This window comes from Carassius gibelio, chromosome B1, assembly GCF_023724105.1.
Source record: "Carassius gibelio isolate Cgi1373 ecotype wild population from Czech Republic chromosome B1, carGib1.2-hapl.c, whole genome shotgun sequence".
Lineage (NCBI taxonomy): Eukaryota > Metazoa > Chordata > Actinopteri > Cypriniformes > Cyprinidae > Carassius > Carassius gibelio.
Window position 1 is genome coordinate 34,128,693 of NC_068396.1, and position 14,059 is coordinate 34,142,751.

General features: G+C 34.4%; 1 protein-coding gene across 1 annotated transcript in view; it reads left to right on the forward strand.

The window, feature by feature from the left end:
• The window catches only part of LOC127948398 (GTPase IMAP family member 8-like), a gene marked incomplete at its 5' end in the record, with an annotated part of 70,302 nt that overhangs the window by 40,268 nt on the left and 15,975 nt on the right, over positions 1–14,059 (forward strand). The window contains 1 exon segment of the mRNA XM_052544833.1: positions 7,961–7,979. Within this exon segment, the coding sequence (XP_052400793.1) occupies positions 7,961–7,979 (19 nt within the window).

A 14,059-nucleotide genomic window follows, 5' to 3' on the forward strand; every position in this document is an offset into this window, starting at 1 on the left:
ATCTACTTCCTGAAAAGAAGACTCAGCAGATCTTTTCAAGACACACTAGGTAGGACACAGTTCAGGACAACTTTATATTTACTTGGCAACATTTTTCTGAAATCAGCAGAAATTACTGAATAGTTGATCTAGGGATGTTCATTTTAACCGGTTAACCGTTAACCAACCGTTAAGGATTTTGACGAAATTAAATTACAAAGTAATTTATACAAATATTTTTTAAAAGGTTTGCTGCATAGTTAAAATATGCTACTCTTATCATTTTTATTTTATTTTTATTTTTTGAGAGAAAAAAAAAACACAAGTCACTTATTTCATTCAGAAATAGGCCTAAAGGCTATTTTAGTTCCCCTCACTCCCCAACAAATCATTTCAATTAAATGTATTTATTCAACACAAATTAAAATGTTTCCATATTCACAATGTATTTGAATAAATAATATTTATTATGTACTTAGTTTGCATTCTATTTAGGGATGTGCATTTCAAGAAAAAGTAATAATCGATAATCGCTTTGTATTATTCGATTAGTGGTCAATAATCGCCCCCCCTCTTGCGCATGCACCCACACACGCATAAACACACACACATAAAAAGAGAGAGAGGGAGAGAGACTATTCAGGCTTTCAGTCTGTATGATAACAAACTGTTGAATATATTAGAGAAAGGTCTATCCTAAACCAAGCCAATTGATGGTTGTATGATTGCTAAAGCATATTAATATAAATCAGAATGATGGCAATTAATAACATAACAGTCCGTCTATTATCAACTGTTCACAAGGTTGTAAGAGCCTATGACATTTCTGTTTTTTAAAATGAGCATGAACATTCATAGCATTTTTAAATGAAGTTTACAGATTAAGATTAGACAGATTAATTCAGACATGATTATTAGGCTTAAAACACATTACGCGTTAAACAGAATATCATAAAACACGGTACGCGTTAAAACATGTGGTGAACAGCCTGAATGAAGGCACTAATTTGAACATTAAATGTAATGTATGTATTTATAACAATAGCATGTCCACAGTTCTAGTTATTGGCAGCACTACCCTCTGATTATGTCTCCCTTTTCCCGCTGGCCTGTAGACTGCGCTTCACGCTCCGGGCCATTGCTCTGTCCATCTCTGTTACCCTGTCAGATTCTGTCCCCTTCCATGAAAAAAGTAGGTAGTACTTATATGGGCCCGACAAACCGAGGGGGAGCTTTTAATTGAAACAAGAGAACTAATATAGAGCCTTACATGGCTGGTCTTTTCAATTCTTTATTAATTTAATTCAGAAATATGATTGGAACATTTTATGTTTGTTAAATTCAAGTTTGTTTGTTTTTTAAATAGCCTACAAAGCGACAAGCTCAAGACCGTGAGTTTTGATCAGTTTATCCTTCTCAAAAAAAAAAAAAAAAAAGATTAGCGTCATAATATTTAATTAAGTCAAAACTACGACAATGAAATCATGTTACATTGCATGAGGTAAAATTGAATATATTACACCTGTAATTTAAAAAAAGAATGTGGCACCTGTCATACTTCACGTTAAAAACCAAAAACAACAATAGGCTTACTGACGATTTTTTAAACTCAAATTGATTTATTTCAAGAGACACTGGTTTGTATTAAATTGTTCTATTTTTTTTTTTCAACATGCACTCAAATATTTATTCGTTATTATTTTCGTGCTGCAAATATTAAACAGGAAAATATTTGATTCACATGCATTCAGCATGAAAGGAGGCGAATATCTCACTACAGATTAAAGAGCGTAAAAAACATTTATTGTTTGTATTTTATCTTAAAATTGACAGAAGCCTGAGGCTTTGTGTTATAATAAAAAGTAACAAAGCCCAAAGCTTATTGCGATTAAAATAGGGCTGAAACGAGTCCTCGAGTAACTCGATTTAAAAAATGATCGAAGCAAATTCCTCTGCCTCGAAGCTTCTTTTAATTTATTTTAAAATCTCACGTCAGGTTCTTTCTCAATAATTTTTTTTTTTTATGTGACACAACACATTTACGTCACCCACAAAGCGAAAGGAGACACAAGGAGTCAGCAGTGTTTTGATTTGAGGGCGTGGGCAAACGTAAAGAGAACGTCGTGGCGTGTGTCCATTGCAAGATAGAGCTGGCATACCACAACTAGAGCCCTATGATTTCTGCGATGCAGAAAACGTGGAGGGAATCATGGAATCCAGTCATAAAAACAGATTTTACAGTTTAACGCGGAATGGCACGGAATTTGCCAAATTTTGAATGAAATAATCGAAAATAGGTCATTGCACTTACATCAAATCATGATATGAACTAATATCTGTAAATATTAAGCCGGAACAGTCTATTTAAATATGAATCCTGCATGTTCTGCGTGTCTCTGTTAATGAATGGAGCAGAAGCGCGTCTTCATTCATTAAACACACGGAAGCGCGCATGACGCTAGCGGTGATTTCAGCGTCTGCTGTCTCACTAAATAAGGACGTGAACACATGAAGAACATCTCAAGAACTGCAATGAAAATCACTTCATGAGCATTTGACCATTTGATTTGATTAAAACTAGCGTCACATCACGGTTTATTTTAGTTATTGCGGGTTAGTACTGAAAAGTTAAGTTTGCTTAATTTTCAATAATTAAAAGATTAATTAAATTAATGTTTTATGTGTTTAATGTGCATCTATTTAAAACCCCAATTGAATAGCACTTAAATGCACTTAATTTAACTTTATATATAACTTTATTGTCATTGTTTGTACAGACAGAGAAACAATGGGTAGTGATTAAATGTTTATTTTTGATGTATGCATTGCATTCTATGCATTTAAAAAATTAAAAAATAAAAATTATATAAAAGGAAACTTAGTTGTTCATTTTAAGAGACCCAGGAGTCTTATTTTCTCTTGCATAATTAATATTGCACTTTAATTAAGCAAAAACGCATTTTAACTGATTACTCGATTAATCGATGGAATTTTTGGTAGAATACTCGATTACTTAAATATTCGATAGCTACAGGCCTAGATTAAAACGTTACATATTATTTCCAAGCTTACCATAATTAAAAGCTTGCGAATAGTCACATAACGTGTTATGTGAACATAAAAACATAACATGTTCATATGTAAATCAACATAACAAGAGTCAAATTTTTAAATGGTTTAAAAACATTTTATGGTTTTCAAACCAGTGGAATATTACATTTTAGTCCTACAACAAATTACAAATCATTTTAATGCAGCTAGCTCGTAATCACGAATTACGTGGGAGACAGGAAGTTTCTCGCTCTACACAGTGGAGTGGAGTGTTGTCGCAGTACCAAAATTTCAGTGTTCGGTACCGATACCAGTGAAAATCCAAAATATTTTTTAGTACCAACTTGGTACCGAAGTACCGGGTCTTTTGAGAACACTAGTGGACTGCATCATTCTGTTAACTTTGTGGTTCATTATTTTGAGTCGTTTGGGATGATGACTCATTATTTTGAGTCATTTTTTCAGAAGACCCTCTCACAACATATTGCTTTATAATTCTATGGTGTTTGCCCCTCCAAAATTGCCCCTTTCAATTAATCATGCTGCACGTGTCAGTAGTTCCCTGGCGTGGTTGCTCACACTGCACGTGTACAGCACACTAATTAAACTGAACCGCGTTCTGGCCCACTTCTTCCAACCAACCGTGTCCGAGCGCAGCACAGAGCAATCACAGTCACCCGAACTAGGCTTTGGGGGTAAGAGATGCTCGGGCACGGTTCACATCCTTAGAAAATAATCGCACAGCCTAATCAATAATCGGTCATTAAATCAACTAATCAAATATTCAAAAATCGTGACCCATCCCTAATTCTAATATCAAATATGTTTAGCATAACATTACGCTGGTACGGTAATAACACTTAACAGCACTGATTTTACTGCATATTTAAACTGAGCAGTGTGGCTGCATTGTCCAAGTAGAAAGTTTAACTGTGTCACCCTCATGTTGTTCACACCCATTGAGACAATTATTTTTATTTTTTTATAATCTTTCATCATTTTTGTCTTTCCATTGAAAGTCTAGGCAGTAGACTTATTATTTCATAGGAATTTTGTAATAACACAGTTTGTAACATCAGCTAATCTGTTTACTTTACAGATGGAGCGCGGAGAGACCGGACAGTTCCCACAGTGCTAGTTTTTCAGCACCCACACCCCAAACACAAATTCATATAGAAGTTTTCAATAATAAAAAGTTCATATGATAGTTTATATTTAGCTATGAAGCAATAGTTTATTGTCATAAATATTAAACTAAATATTAAAGTCCTTCTGTAGTGAAAATCAAGTTTTTATGCTGTTTTTTTTTGTCTTTGTGGCATTAAATATTGCTACATCACAATCCAATAACCAATCACATCTAAGAATAATTTCCTATAGCATGCCAATACACAGCAAAATCCCCAGTGTTAATTTAACACTCTTGAGTGTGGACTCATATAAACACTAAAGCAGTGTTAAAAGTAACACTGAAGCAGAGTTGAAGTTAATGAGATAATTAAGAAGTTAATTGAGTTAATTGACCATTATTGAAGACACCTGATGTTAACAAGCAGAATCACCAAACGAGAAAATCACAATTTGTGTGTCACCATTATAGTGGTCAATGTTTGCTTTAGTTGGGATCTTGACCCTTCAGTTATTAACTTTAGATTTTATTTGGCTGTGGTGACTGAATTATATCATACAGACAGACCACAGCAGAGGCAATCATGTGTGCCATTGATTGTGATTTGAGTTATTTGTTATAGAACTACCTGAATGCCTGAGTTTAGGTTTCTTTACTGCATACGTAATTTAAGTGAAAAAGAGAAGTAAGCAACCCAGCATTTCTGACATAGTATGACATGTTTTTAATAGTTAGTTCGACGTAAAAAAAAAAAAGTAATCTTTTGTTTGGACACACAGACATCAGGAATCAGCGTGAGCATCACAACAACGGTGACCATCAAAAAAGCATGTTGTAGCCAATAAAAACTCATCCATGGCTCCCATCATGCATTGCGGCATGAATAAATTATGAGCTGAACTGTCTTTTTAACTTTTTATTCTAACTATATTTTATTTTTGCTGTTTTTATGTTCATTTTTTGTATCTAGTTTTGTGATGTTCAGAGTTGGTCTGTTTATCTGAATATGTTGTTTGTTACCGTTGTTGAGATTCATACGCTGATTATTGTTATCTGTGTGTGCCTAAAATTAAAATTCTTTAATAAAAAAAAATCAGAATCACTTGCAAAAGATACCTACAAAATGTATAGAAAATACAGATTTTTTCATTGTGGAATCAAAGCTGTGACAATCAGTAATGGAAGTTTTACTTTGAGAAAAGACTGTAAATGAGTTCAGTGACTCATGTCAAACAACGATCACATTAAAACATAATCATCAACACGCAATGATTTTTGCTCTTGGTTTGACAAAACAAACTTTAAAAGTAAAAAGTTACAAGCCAAGATCCCAGCTAAAGCAAACACTGACCACTATAATGGTGATACACAAATTGTGATTTTCTCATTTGTGATTCTGCTTGTTAACAGCAGGTGTCTTCAATAATGCTTAATCATAACTCAATTAACTTCTTAATTATCTCATTAACTTAAACTCTGCTTCAGTGTTACTTTTAACACTGCTTCAGTGTTTATATGAGTCCACACTCAGAGTGTTAAATTAACACTGGGGATTTTGCTGTGTACCAGCGCACAAGCACAAAGACAAATTATAGCAAAAAAATTAGATTAAATATTTGACTACAGGGGACTTTCATTTTTTTTTACAAGATATGAAATTTTCACCAGTCTGTTCAATGTGTTGAAAGTGATTATCTTTAATAATTCAGATACCTGTTGAAATGCACATGTAATTGAATGCTTGCTTGGATCTGGAATGTTGTGTTAATAAATGTTATGCTGAAAGAGAATGTTGCAACAGTGCTAACCTGAAAATAAAATTTTATTAAGCTACACTTTGTAATGTTCAAATTAAAGTTTATACAATGTTTTATTCTTAATAACATTTAAGTGGAAAGAACATTGTAGGCACATTATGCTGACCATAAAATAAAGTTCCAACATTTTAACGTTCTTGGAATTTTCCAAATAAATGTTAATAGAATATTGTGTTTAAATGAAAATTAGGTTGCAATGTTCAAATTAAAGTTTATACAATGTTTTATTCTTAATAACATTTAAGTGGAAAGAACATTGTAGGCACATTATGCTGACCATAAAATAAAGTTCCAACATTTTAACGTTCTTGGAATTTTCCAAATAAATGTTAATAGAATATTGTGTTTAAATGAAAATTAGGTTGCAGGAACGTTATGCTGACCATACTGTAAAATAACGTTCTAGCAATGTTAAGCAAACTGGACATTTTAACGTTATTGGAATGTTCAAAATAAATGTTCATAGAACGTTATATTTTTTATGAAATGTAAGTTTCAAGAACGTTGTAGGGACGTTATGCTGACCATAAAATAACATTCTGGGAACGTTAAGCAAACTGGACATTTCAAAGTTTTTGTAACATTCTAAATAAACGTTCATAGAACGTTATATTTTTTATGAAAGTTAAGTTTCAAGAACGTTGTAGGAACGTTATACTAACCATAAAAAAACGTTCTGGGAACATTAAGCAAACTGGACATTTCAACGTTTTTGGAACATTCTAAATAAACGTTCATAGAACGTTATATTTTTTATGAAATGTAAGTTTCAAGAACGTTGCAGGAACGTTATACTAACCATAAAAAACGTTCTGGGAACATTAAGCAAACTGGACATTTCAACGTTTTTGGAACATTCTAAATAAACGTTCATAGAACGTTATATTTTTTATGAAATGAAAGTTTCAAGAACGTTGTAGGAACGTTATACTAAACATAAAAAAACGTTCTGGGAACGTTAAGCAAACTGGACATTTCAACGTTTTAGGAACATTCTAAATAAACGTTCATAGAACGTTATATTTTTTATGAAATGTAAGTTTCAAGAATGTTGTAGGAACGTTATACTAACCATAAAAAAACTTTCTGGGAACATTAAGCAAACTGGACATTTCAACGTTTTTGGAACATTCTAAATAAACGTTCATAGAACGTTATATTTTTTATGAAATTTAAGTTTCAAGAACGTTGTAGGAACGTTATACTAACCATTAAAAAACGTTCTGGGAACATTAAACAAACTGGACATTTCAACGTTATTTGCAACGTTCAAAATAACGTTTCTACAACCAAAAGGGAACGTTAGGAAAACGTTCTCACAACATAAATTTGTTAGCTGGGAAACAGCGCGGGTGCGTACCTGTTATGATTTTTCGATGGTAAAAACAAATTATATGTTGTTGTATTACTTATCAATATAAAGTTTTTGACCAGCGAATGTGTGCAAATGTGGATTTTTTTTTGTCCGTCATTAAAACGGCGACGGCGCCTGCCGCTGCCGGTGTAGCAGTCGATTCAGTTCCCCTCGGAATGTCTGTTTCCCCTCGGGTTGCCAGGTCCATGTAATAAACCCAACCAAATAGTTAATCAAACATTTTCCCAAAGTAGCCTAAATTCCGCGGATTTGGCAACATTCCCGCATGCAAATAAACCAAACACACCTGGATGAAAGCAAAAAGGGACAAATTTCTTGCTACACTGCTGCATAGTAAAATGATTCTCACACTCCCGTTTATGTTCTTTTTTATTATTATTCATCTTGCAGTTGTTCCGTTATTTTTGTCTTATTTTTTTACATTTCAAGTTGAAAAACCTCTAGTCCTAAATTTATTTGACCTGCCGTACATCCAGTCACGCTTCTTGCGCACGCTAGTTCTGATCGTACGTATAGTAACTCGGCAACTACGCAACAATTGTAGTATGTTTGCGTAAAGGGGAACAGACATTCCGAGGGGAACAGAATCGACTGCTACACCGGCATCACATTACATTTTCATCTACAGGTTACAAACTAGTTTTTGTAACGTTAGCTATATAGACGGAGCGCTCAGTTTTTCCTGTGGTAAAATGCATTTGGCCTAAATCGCATTTTATTAAAGATGAAATGCTACTATCTGCACAGGCTATTTAAGTGTTGGCTATGACTAGATGGCAAAATGCTAGCCCTCTCTCTCTCTCAGGCTACGCCCACATGTCTCAGTCAGTGAGTCAGTCAGACATCAAATAAATAAAATATGAGCCTTTATAGACATAGTGTTTAGTAGTACTTATTCAAACAACAAGATATTTATTTACCCTTCGCAAAACTGTGTTCAGCTCAGCTGTTGTCTACTGTGCGGCTGCTGTAGAACTTCAGTTGATTCAATGAATATTGAGGGGGCGGAGTTATCAGCTTACTGACCGCTTGAGGATCGAATAAGATTTACACAAGCTCGTTTTAAGAACTTTCATTTGCTAAATATTTGTAAAACAGACAGACAGACGTAAAGGGTGACCAATAGCATTGATAAAAAATAAAAATAAAAAATAAATAAAAAAAATAAACACCACCAAAAAAAGGGCACTTCCGAGTGTAAGGGCAAAAAGGGCATGTGCTCTGCACAGGTTGAGCCCTACCTGTGCACGTGCCTGATCTGCAGATCGAGGTGAGGCTGCTCCTGGGGATGTTGTTGCACGTACAGCCCCGCCCCATACCTACTCTGATTGGTTCAATCATCTTTCAAAGACATACATGATAGGAAATGTGTGCGTAGTTGGTGTAGGACAGAATGCTGTTTAAAAAGCTAAAACGCTGTACAGTTTTACAAAGCCTTTACTATAATGCAGTTTTTTATTGTTAACTTGACTCAGCTATGTCTGATTTATTGAATCAAGAGATGTTAGCTGCTGCAAGTTTGCTCTTCTTGACCACATTAATTCTCAAATGAATAATTGGGACATTCTAAAAGCACGCTTAACGTGAAAGTATGTGGCTTTATGCATTAATACAGTGTTTTAAAAAGAACAAACTCAGTAAACAAATTATTAATTAAGCATTCTATTCACAGACAAGCCGATATGAGCACAGAATACGAACACAAAGCGTTTAATTTCCACCCATAACCTGCTTGTCTGTAAATAAAATGTGTTATTAAAAATGTTTACTGAGTTTGGTCTTTTTAAAACACGTTTTAATGCATTACGTCATGTTGCGCGTTTTCCTTTTAGGCTAATGGTTTTCTATTGGAGTAAAACGCTTAACACGTAATTAAACACATTTCATTCTTATTCTGGACTCATCGTCAGTGAATAGAATGCTTTATTATTAATTTGTTTACTGAGTTTGGTCTTTTAAAAACACTGTTTTAATGCATTAAGCCACATTAAACGTAGAATGTCCCGAATCATTCCAGCTGATTGAAAAGAATCAGCTCAATGGTCACAAAATGGATATCGGAGAGGATACCAATTTAATATAAATAGATGATACTTTATAAAGTTTATCTCAATATTTGACAGTGGCTGTGAGACTGCACTAAAATAAGAGCACAATTATCATTAAATTGTGTTTGTTACTATAGCACTGGTTTACAGGTATGTCCTTTCAGAATCATCACTGGACGATAGAAATAAAAGTTTATCGATTTCTTCACTTTCAAATAACGAGGAGCAGCATATTTTCCTGAAAAAAAGGGGATGCAAAGTCTGTGTTTTGCAATGTATAAAAAAAAAAAAAAAAGTTTCATAAAATGTGAATTGGCAGACAAATTAGACTATTGCAGTGTCATTTATCAACTGCATGACGGATAATTATATGTAACAATAATTCTCTTGTCATGCTATATATATTAAAACAGTAATGATACACCCCTTTCATTTTCCTTTCTCATACTCTGATGATATGAAATAATCATATTTTCTAAAATAATTTAATTTATAATTCATTCTTCTATCTGGAGACCTGATCGTCTTACTGTGGATAATCAACCCAATTAATTTACTATATTCGTTTGTTAGCCTAAAGATCAGCTTAATTTATAAATACAGTCATTTCAGGGACATGGCGAGTTACAGGCTCATGTTTTTTTTTCTTCTTTTGTGCATTATGAAAACTGGGCTTTATAAAACTGTACAGTGTTTTTAGCTTTTAAAACAGCATTCTCCGTCCTACACCAACTACGCACACATTTCCTATCATGTAAGTCTATGAAAGACGATTGAACCAATCAGAGTAAGTGTGGGGCGGGGATGCACATGCAACCCCGCCCCAGGTGCAGCCCCACCTCTATCTGCAGGCTGCAGCCGGGTGCTTCTCATTTTACCTGGTTACAAGAAAATAATTTTAATCAAAACCAAAAGCACTATTACAGGGCCATAAATTACAAATCTGACAGGATAACAGATTTGAAAAAAAGGCAATTGGCTTACCAATTCAGAGAAAACTCTTTATATCTGGATAGGTGAATGATTTAAAAAATGGGTACAAGATTCTTTCACATCTAATTCAGCATAATATATTTTTCTGAAATACCTAAAAAGTAAGTTGAAAAATAATACTGTTCTTGTAGCAAAACTCTTGGATGTCTTTAAAGACACTAGATTGTAAAACTTAACTGTAAATTTGCAGGAATTAACTGTCAGCAGCTTCAACTACTAAGTGCTGTGTGTGTGTTTGTGTGTGTTTATATATATATATATATACACACATTTTTTTTTCACTGTATTTAGAATTATAGTGTAATAAAAATAATCGTGTAAATGAATGGCCTCTCTGTAATATCTATTAAAATGTCATATGTCTCAATCAGAGGTGGGTAATCCAGGGGCCAACGGATAAAAGTCCTGCCATATTTTTGCTCCACCCATGAACTCAGCAGCAGAGGAGGAACCAAGTCATTCCTTCCAAGTCACAAACTAGTCTTGAGTCAAATCCCAAGTCCTCAAAGAGTTAAAGTTAATGAGATAATTGAGTGACTAATTAAATGAAGATCGTGCATTAGTGATGAACACCTGCTGTTTACAATCAACATCACTGAAGAAAAGAGAAACACAAAAACTACAACTGACTTTAAGCACAGCCTTGGATGAAATCAACTTGAAGAAAAAAAAAAAAAAAAAAAAAAAAACTGTGCCACCATAATTGTGGTGTTGAAAATGCAGCCTCCGGTTTTGCAAGCAGATCCTACTCTGTTAAAATGCCCAACTAAAACGTTTACAGCCTGGTTCACAAAATTATTTTGGTATATATTGCTTATTTTACCCTTCATGACAACTGTGAGGGGAGTGAAATCTTTTATAACTTTTTAAAATATAATCGTTTAAATCATATTAAGCCTTAAAGTTCTGCATAATCAAGGGGATGGCCATGTGGCTGGTTGCTGAAGCCACACCCACCCATCCATATCAGCAGCGGCAACTCCTCTTTTCCACTGTCAGGCCAGTGCGAGCCAGGGCTTTAAACGGGCTGGGCGGAGCTAATAGCCTCAGGCCAGTAAAAAATTACAGTCCGTGTATGTTTTGGTCATTTCATGTCCTATTTAGAATGTGATACAGAGAAATGGAAAAATGGATTGTTTATTCGTTTTTGAATAAATTCACGATTTTTGCTCGATTTCTTATTTTTTCGTTTGAGGTTTACAAATCGTTTTTTGGCTTCAATATTGCATTTGCACTTGTGGGCGGAGCTGAAACGCTGCTGTCATCTGATTGGTTGAATTGCTCTGCCTTCAGCTCTGTCTTTTCATTCTTTCGGACAGAATAAGAGTTAGTGCGAGTGAAGCACTGTAATGTCTGAAACCACCACTCACTGTTAATTAGCATAATATTTGAATCAGATATTACTGGACACATAATTGGTGCTGCTGCAACCTTCTTTGTTGAGCTTGAGAAAGCCAACATATATTTGACCATTATTATTATTTATTATTAGAGTAATTGACACCGACTAGAACTTTAATGTTTCACCAATTTCAGCTCAGATCTTCAGACTCGTCTGACTCATTGCTGTATAACTGGTCAAACTTTTACCTTCACAAAAAATCCTAGTGACTTTAGTTATCTGAGCAATAGTGTCCACAAGAGGGGGCGACAGGTTTAAAAAAAATACAGCCTACTCTTTTACTGTTTACAATAGTTTAAATGACAAATAAACACATTGATTACATGTGTACTGCCATGAGTATTCCATATCTGTGTACAAGAATAAACTTCACACAAAAACACAACAAAAGTCCAAAGGGGTGTGACACCCACTGCAGGTTGTACACGTGGACCTGTGGACCTCGTTTAAAACTGTATAAATTAGCACAAATAAATAAATAGAAGATAGATATAAATTAAAGGTTTTTTTCTACAGATTTGCAGTTGTCGATGTTTAGAGACAGAAACCGAATAATGAAACATAAAATATCATTACATAGTCTTCACTTTATAAATTAAATATAGATTAATTATTATTAAAACTAAGTAATTCAGAAAAGAGCAGTGAGTGATTTTCCAAAATTTCTTGAATTAAATTAAGGACACCGACAGCAGCTAGTAAATTAGGCACGGACAGTCACTTTAAGAGACAACGCATCCAATATAATGAACATCCGATTTCTTTCTCAACAGTTTTTAAGGACATTGCCGACATTTTTTAAAAAAATGTAAGGATACTAGTAAACACTAGTATTGTCACATAACTTTGTATATATTTGTTGGTTCAAGAGCAAGATGAGGCAAAACTTAGTTGTGTTTAAAAAGGGGTGCGAGACATGGACCTCCGAAAACATATGGAGGGAGGGACACAGTTCGCAGCACCTGATGATGCAGAAAATCCTACTATATCCAAAAAACAATGAGGCTAGAATTTGCTGTCAGTCTTGACTGGTGGACTATATAGGGGATGCTGCAGTTATGGAGGCTCCTCCTCAAAGCACGAGGCCAAATTTGAACACAATGCATTTATTTACACGTTAAGCGTGTTCTGCACGCTTAGTAAACAAACTACAGCTAGTCCAAAATGCAGCAGCAAGAGTTCTTACTAGAACCAGGAAGTATGACCATATTAGCCCGGTCCTGTCCACACTGCACTGGCTCCCTATCAAACATCGTATAGATTTTAAAATATTGCTTATTACTTATAAAGCCCTGAATGGTTTAGCACCTCATTATTTGAATGAGCTCCTTTTACATTATACTCCTCTACGTCCGCTATGTTCTCAAAACTCAGGCAATTTGATAATACCTAGAATATCAAAATCAACTGCGGGCGGCAGATCCTTTTCCTATTTGGCGCCTAAACTCTGGAATAACCTACCTAACATTGTTCGGGAGGCAGACACACTCTTGCAGTTTAAATCTAGATTAAAGACCCATCTCTTTAACCTGGCATACACATAACATACTAATATGCTTTTAATATCCAAATCCGTTAAAGGATTTTTAGCCTGCATTAATTAGGTAAACTGGAACCAGAAACACTTCACATAACACCCTACACTGTAAAACCCAACAAGTTAACTTAACTCAAACCGTTTGAGTAAACATATTGCCTTGATTTAAACCATGTAAGTTTTAAAACTTTGCATTCAAGTAATTAAGTGATTAACTAAGTGCTGATTGAGAATTAGTGATGAACAGCTGCTGCTAACAAACAGAATCACTGAAGAAAAGAGAAACACAAGAACTACTACAACTGACTTCAGACACAGCCTTAGATGAAATCAACTGAAATAAAATACATGAAATCTCTCAAGATCTGATTAAACAACCCACAAACAGCATCACCAGCTCCACTTATTAATAACCAGACTGACTTTATTTCTGTAAGACGTCTACAGAAGATCTTATTGAGAATGAACTAAGGTTTAGATGTTGATTTATTGTTTAATTTGAAGTAACCATGTTAGAGATCAGTGTTTGCTTTAGTTGGGCTCTTGACCCTTGACTTCTGTCTTAGTCTTTTCTCTGGATGTTATAACCGTGTGTTTCTAAAACACTTTCGTTGTAACTCAAAAGCCCAGAAGAAATAAGTGTTAACCTGTACCTAGGTGTAGGTTGTTATACTTTATATTGGTGATGATTATAATCAATTATTGAACTGTATGGAGTCTAATCTCTG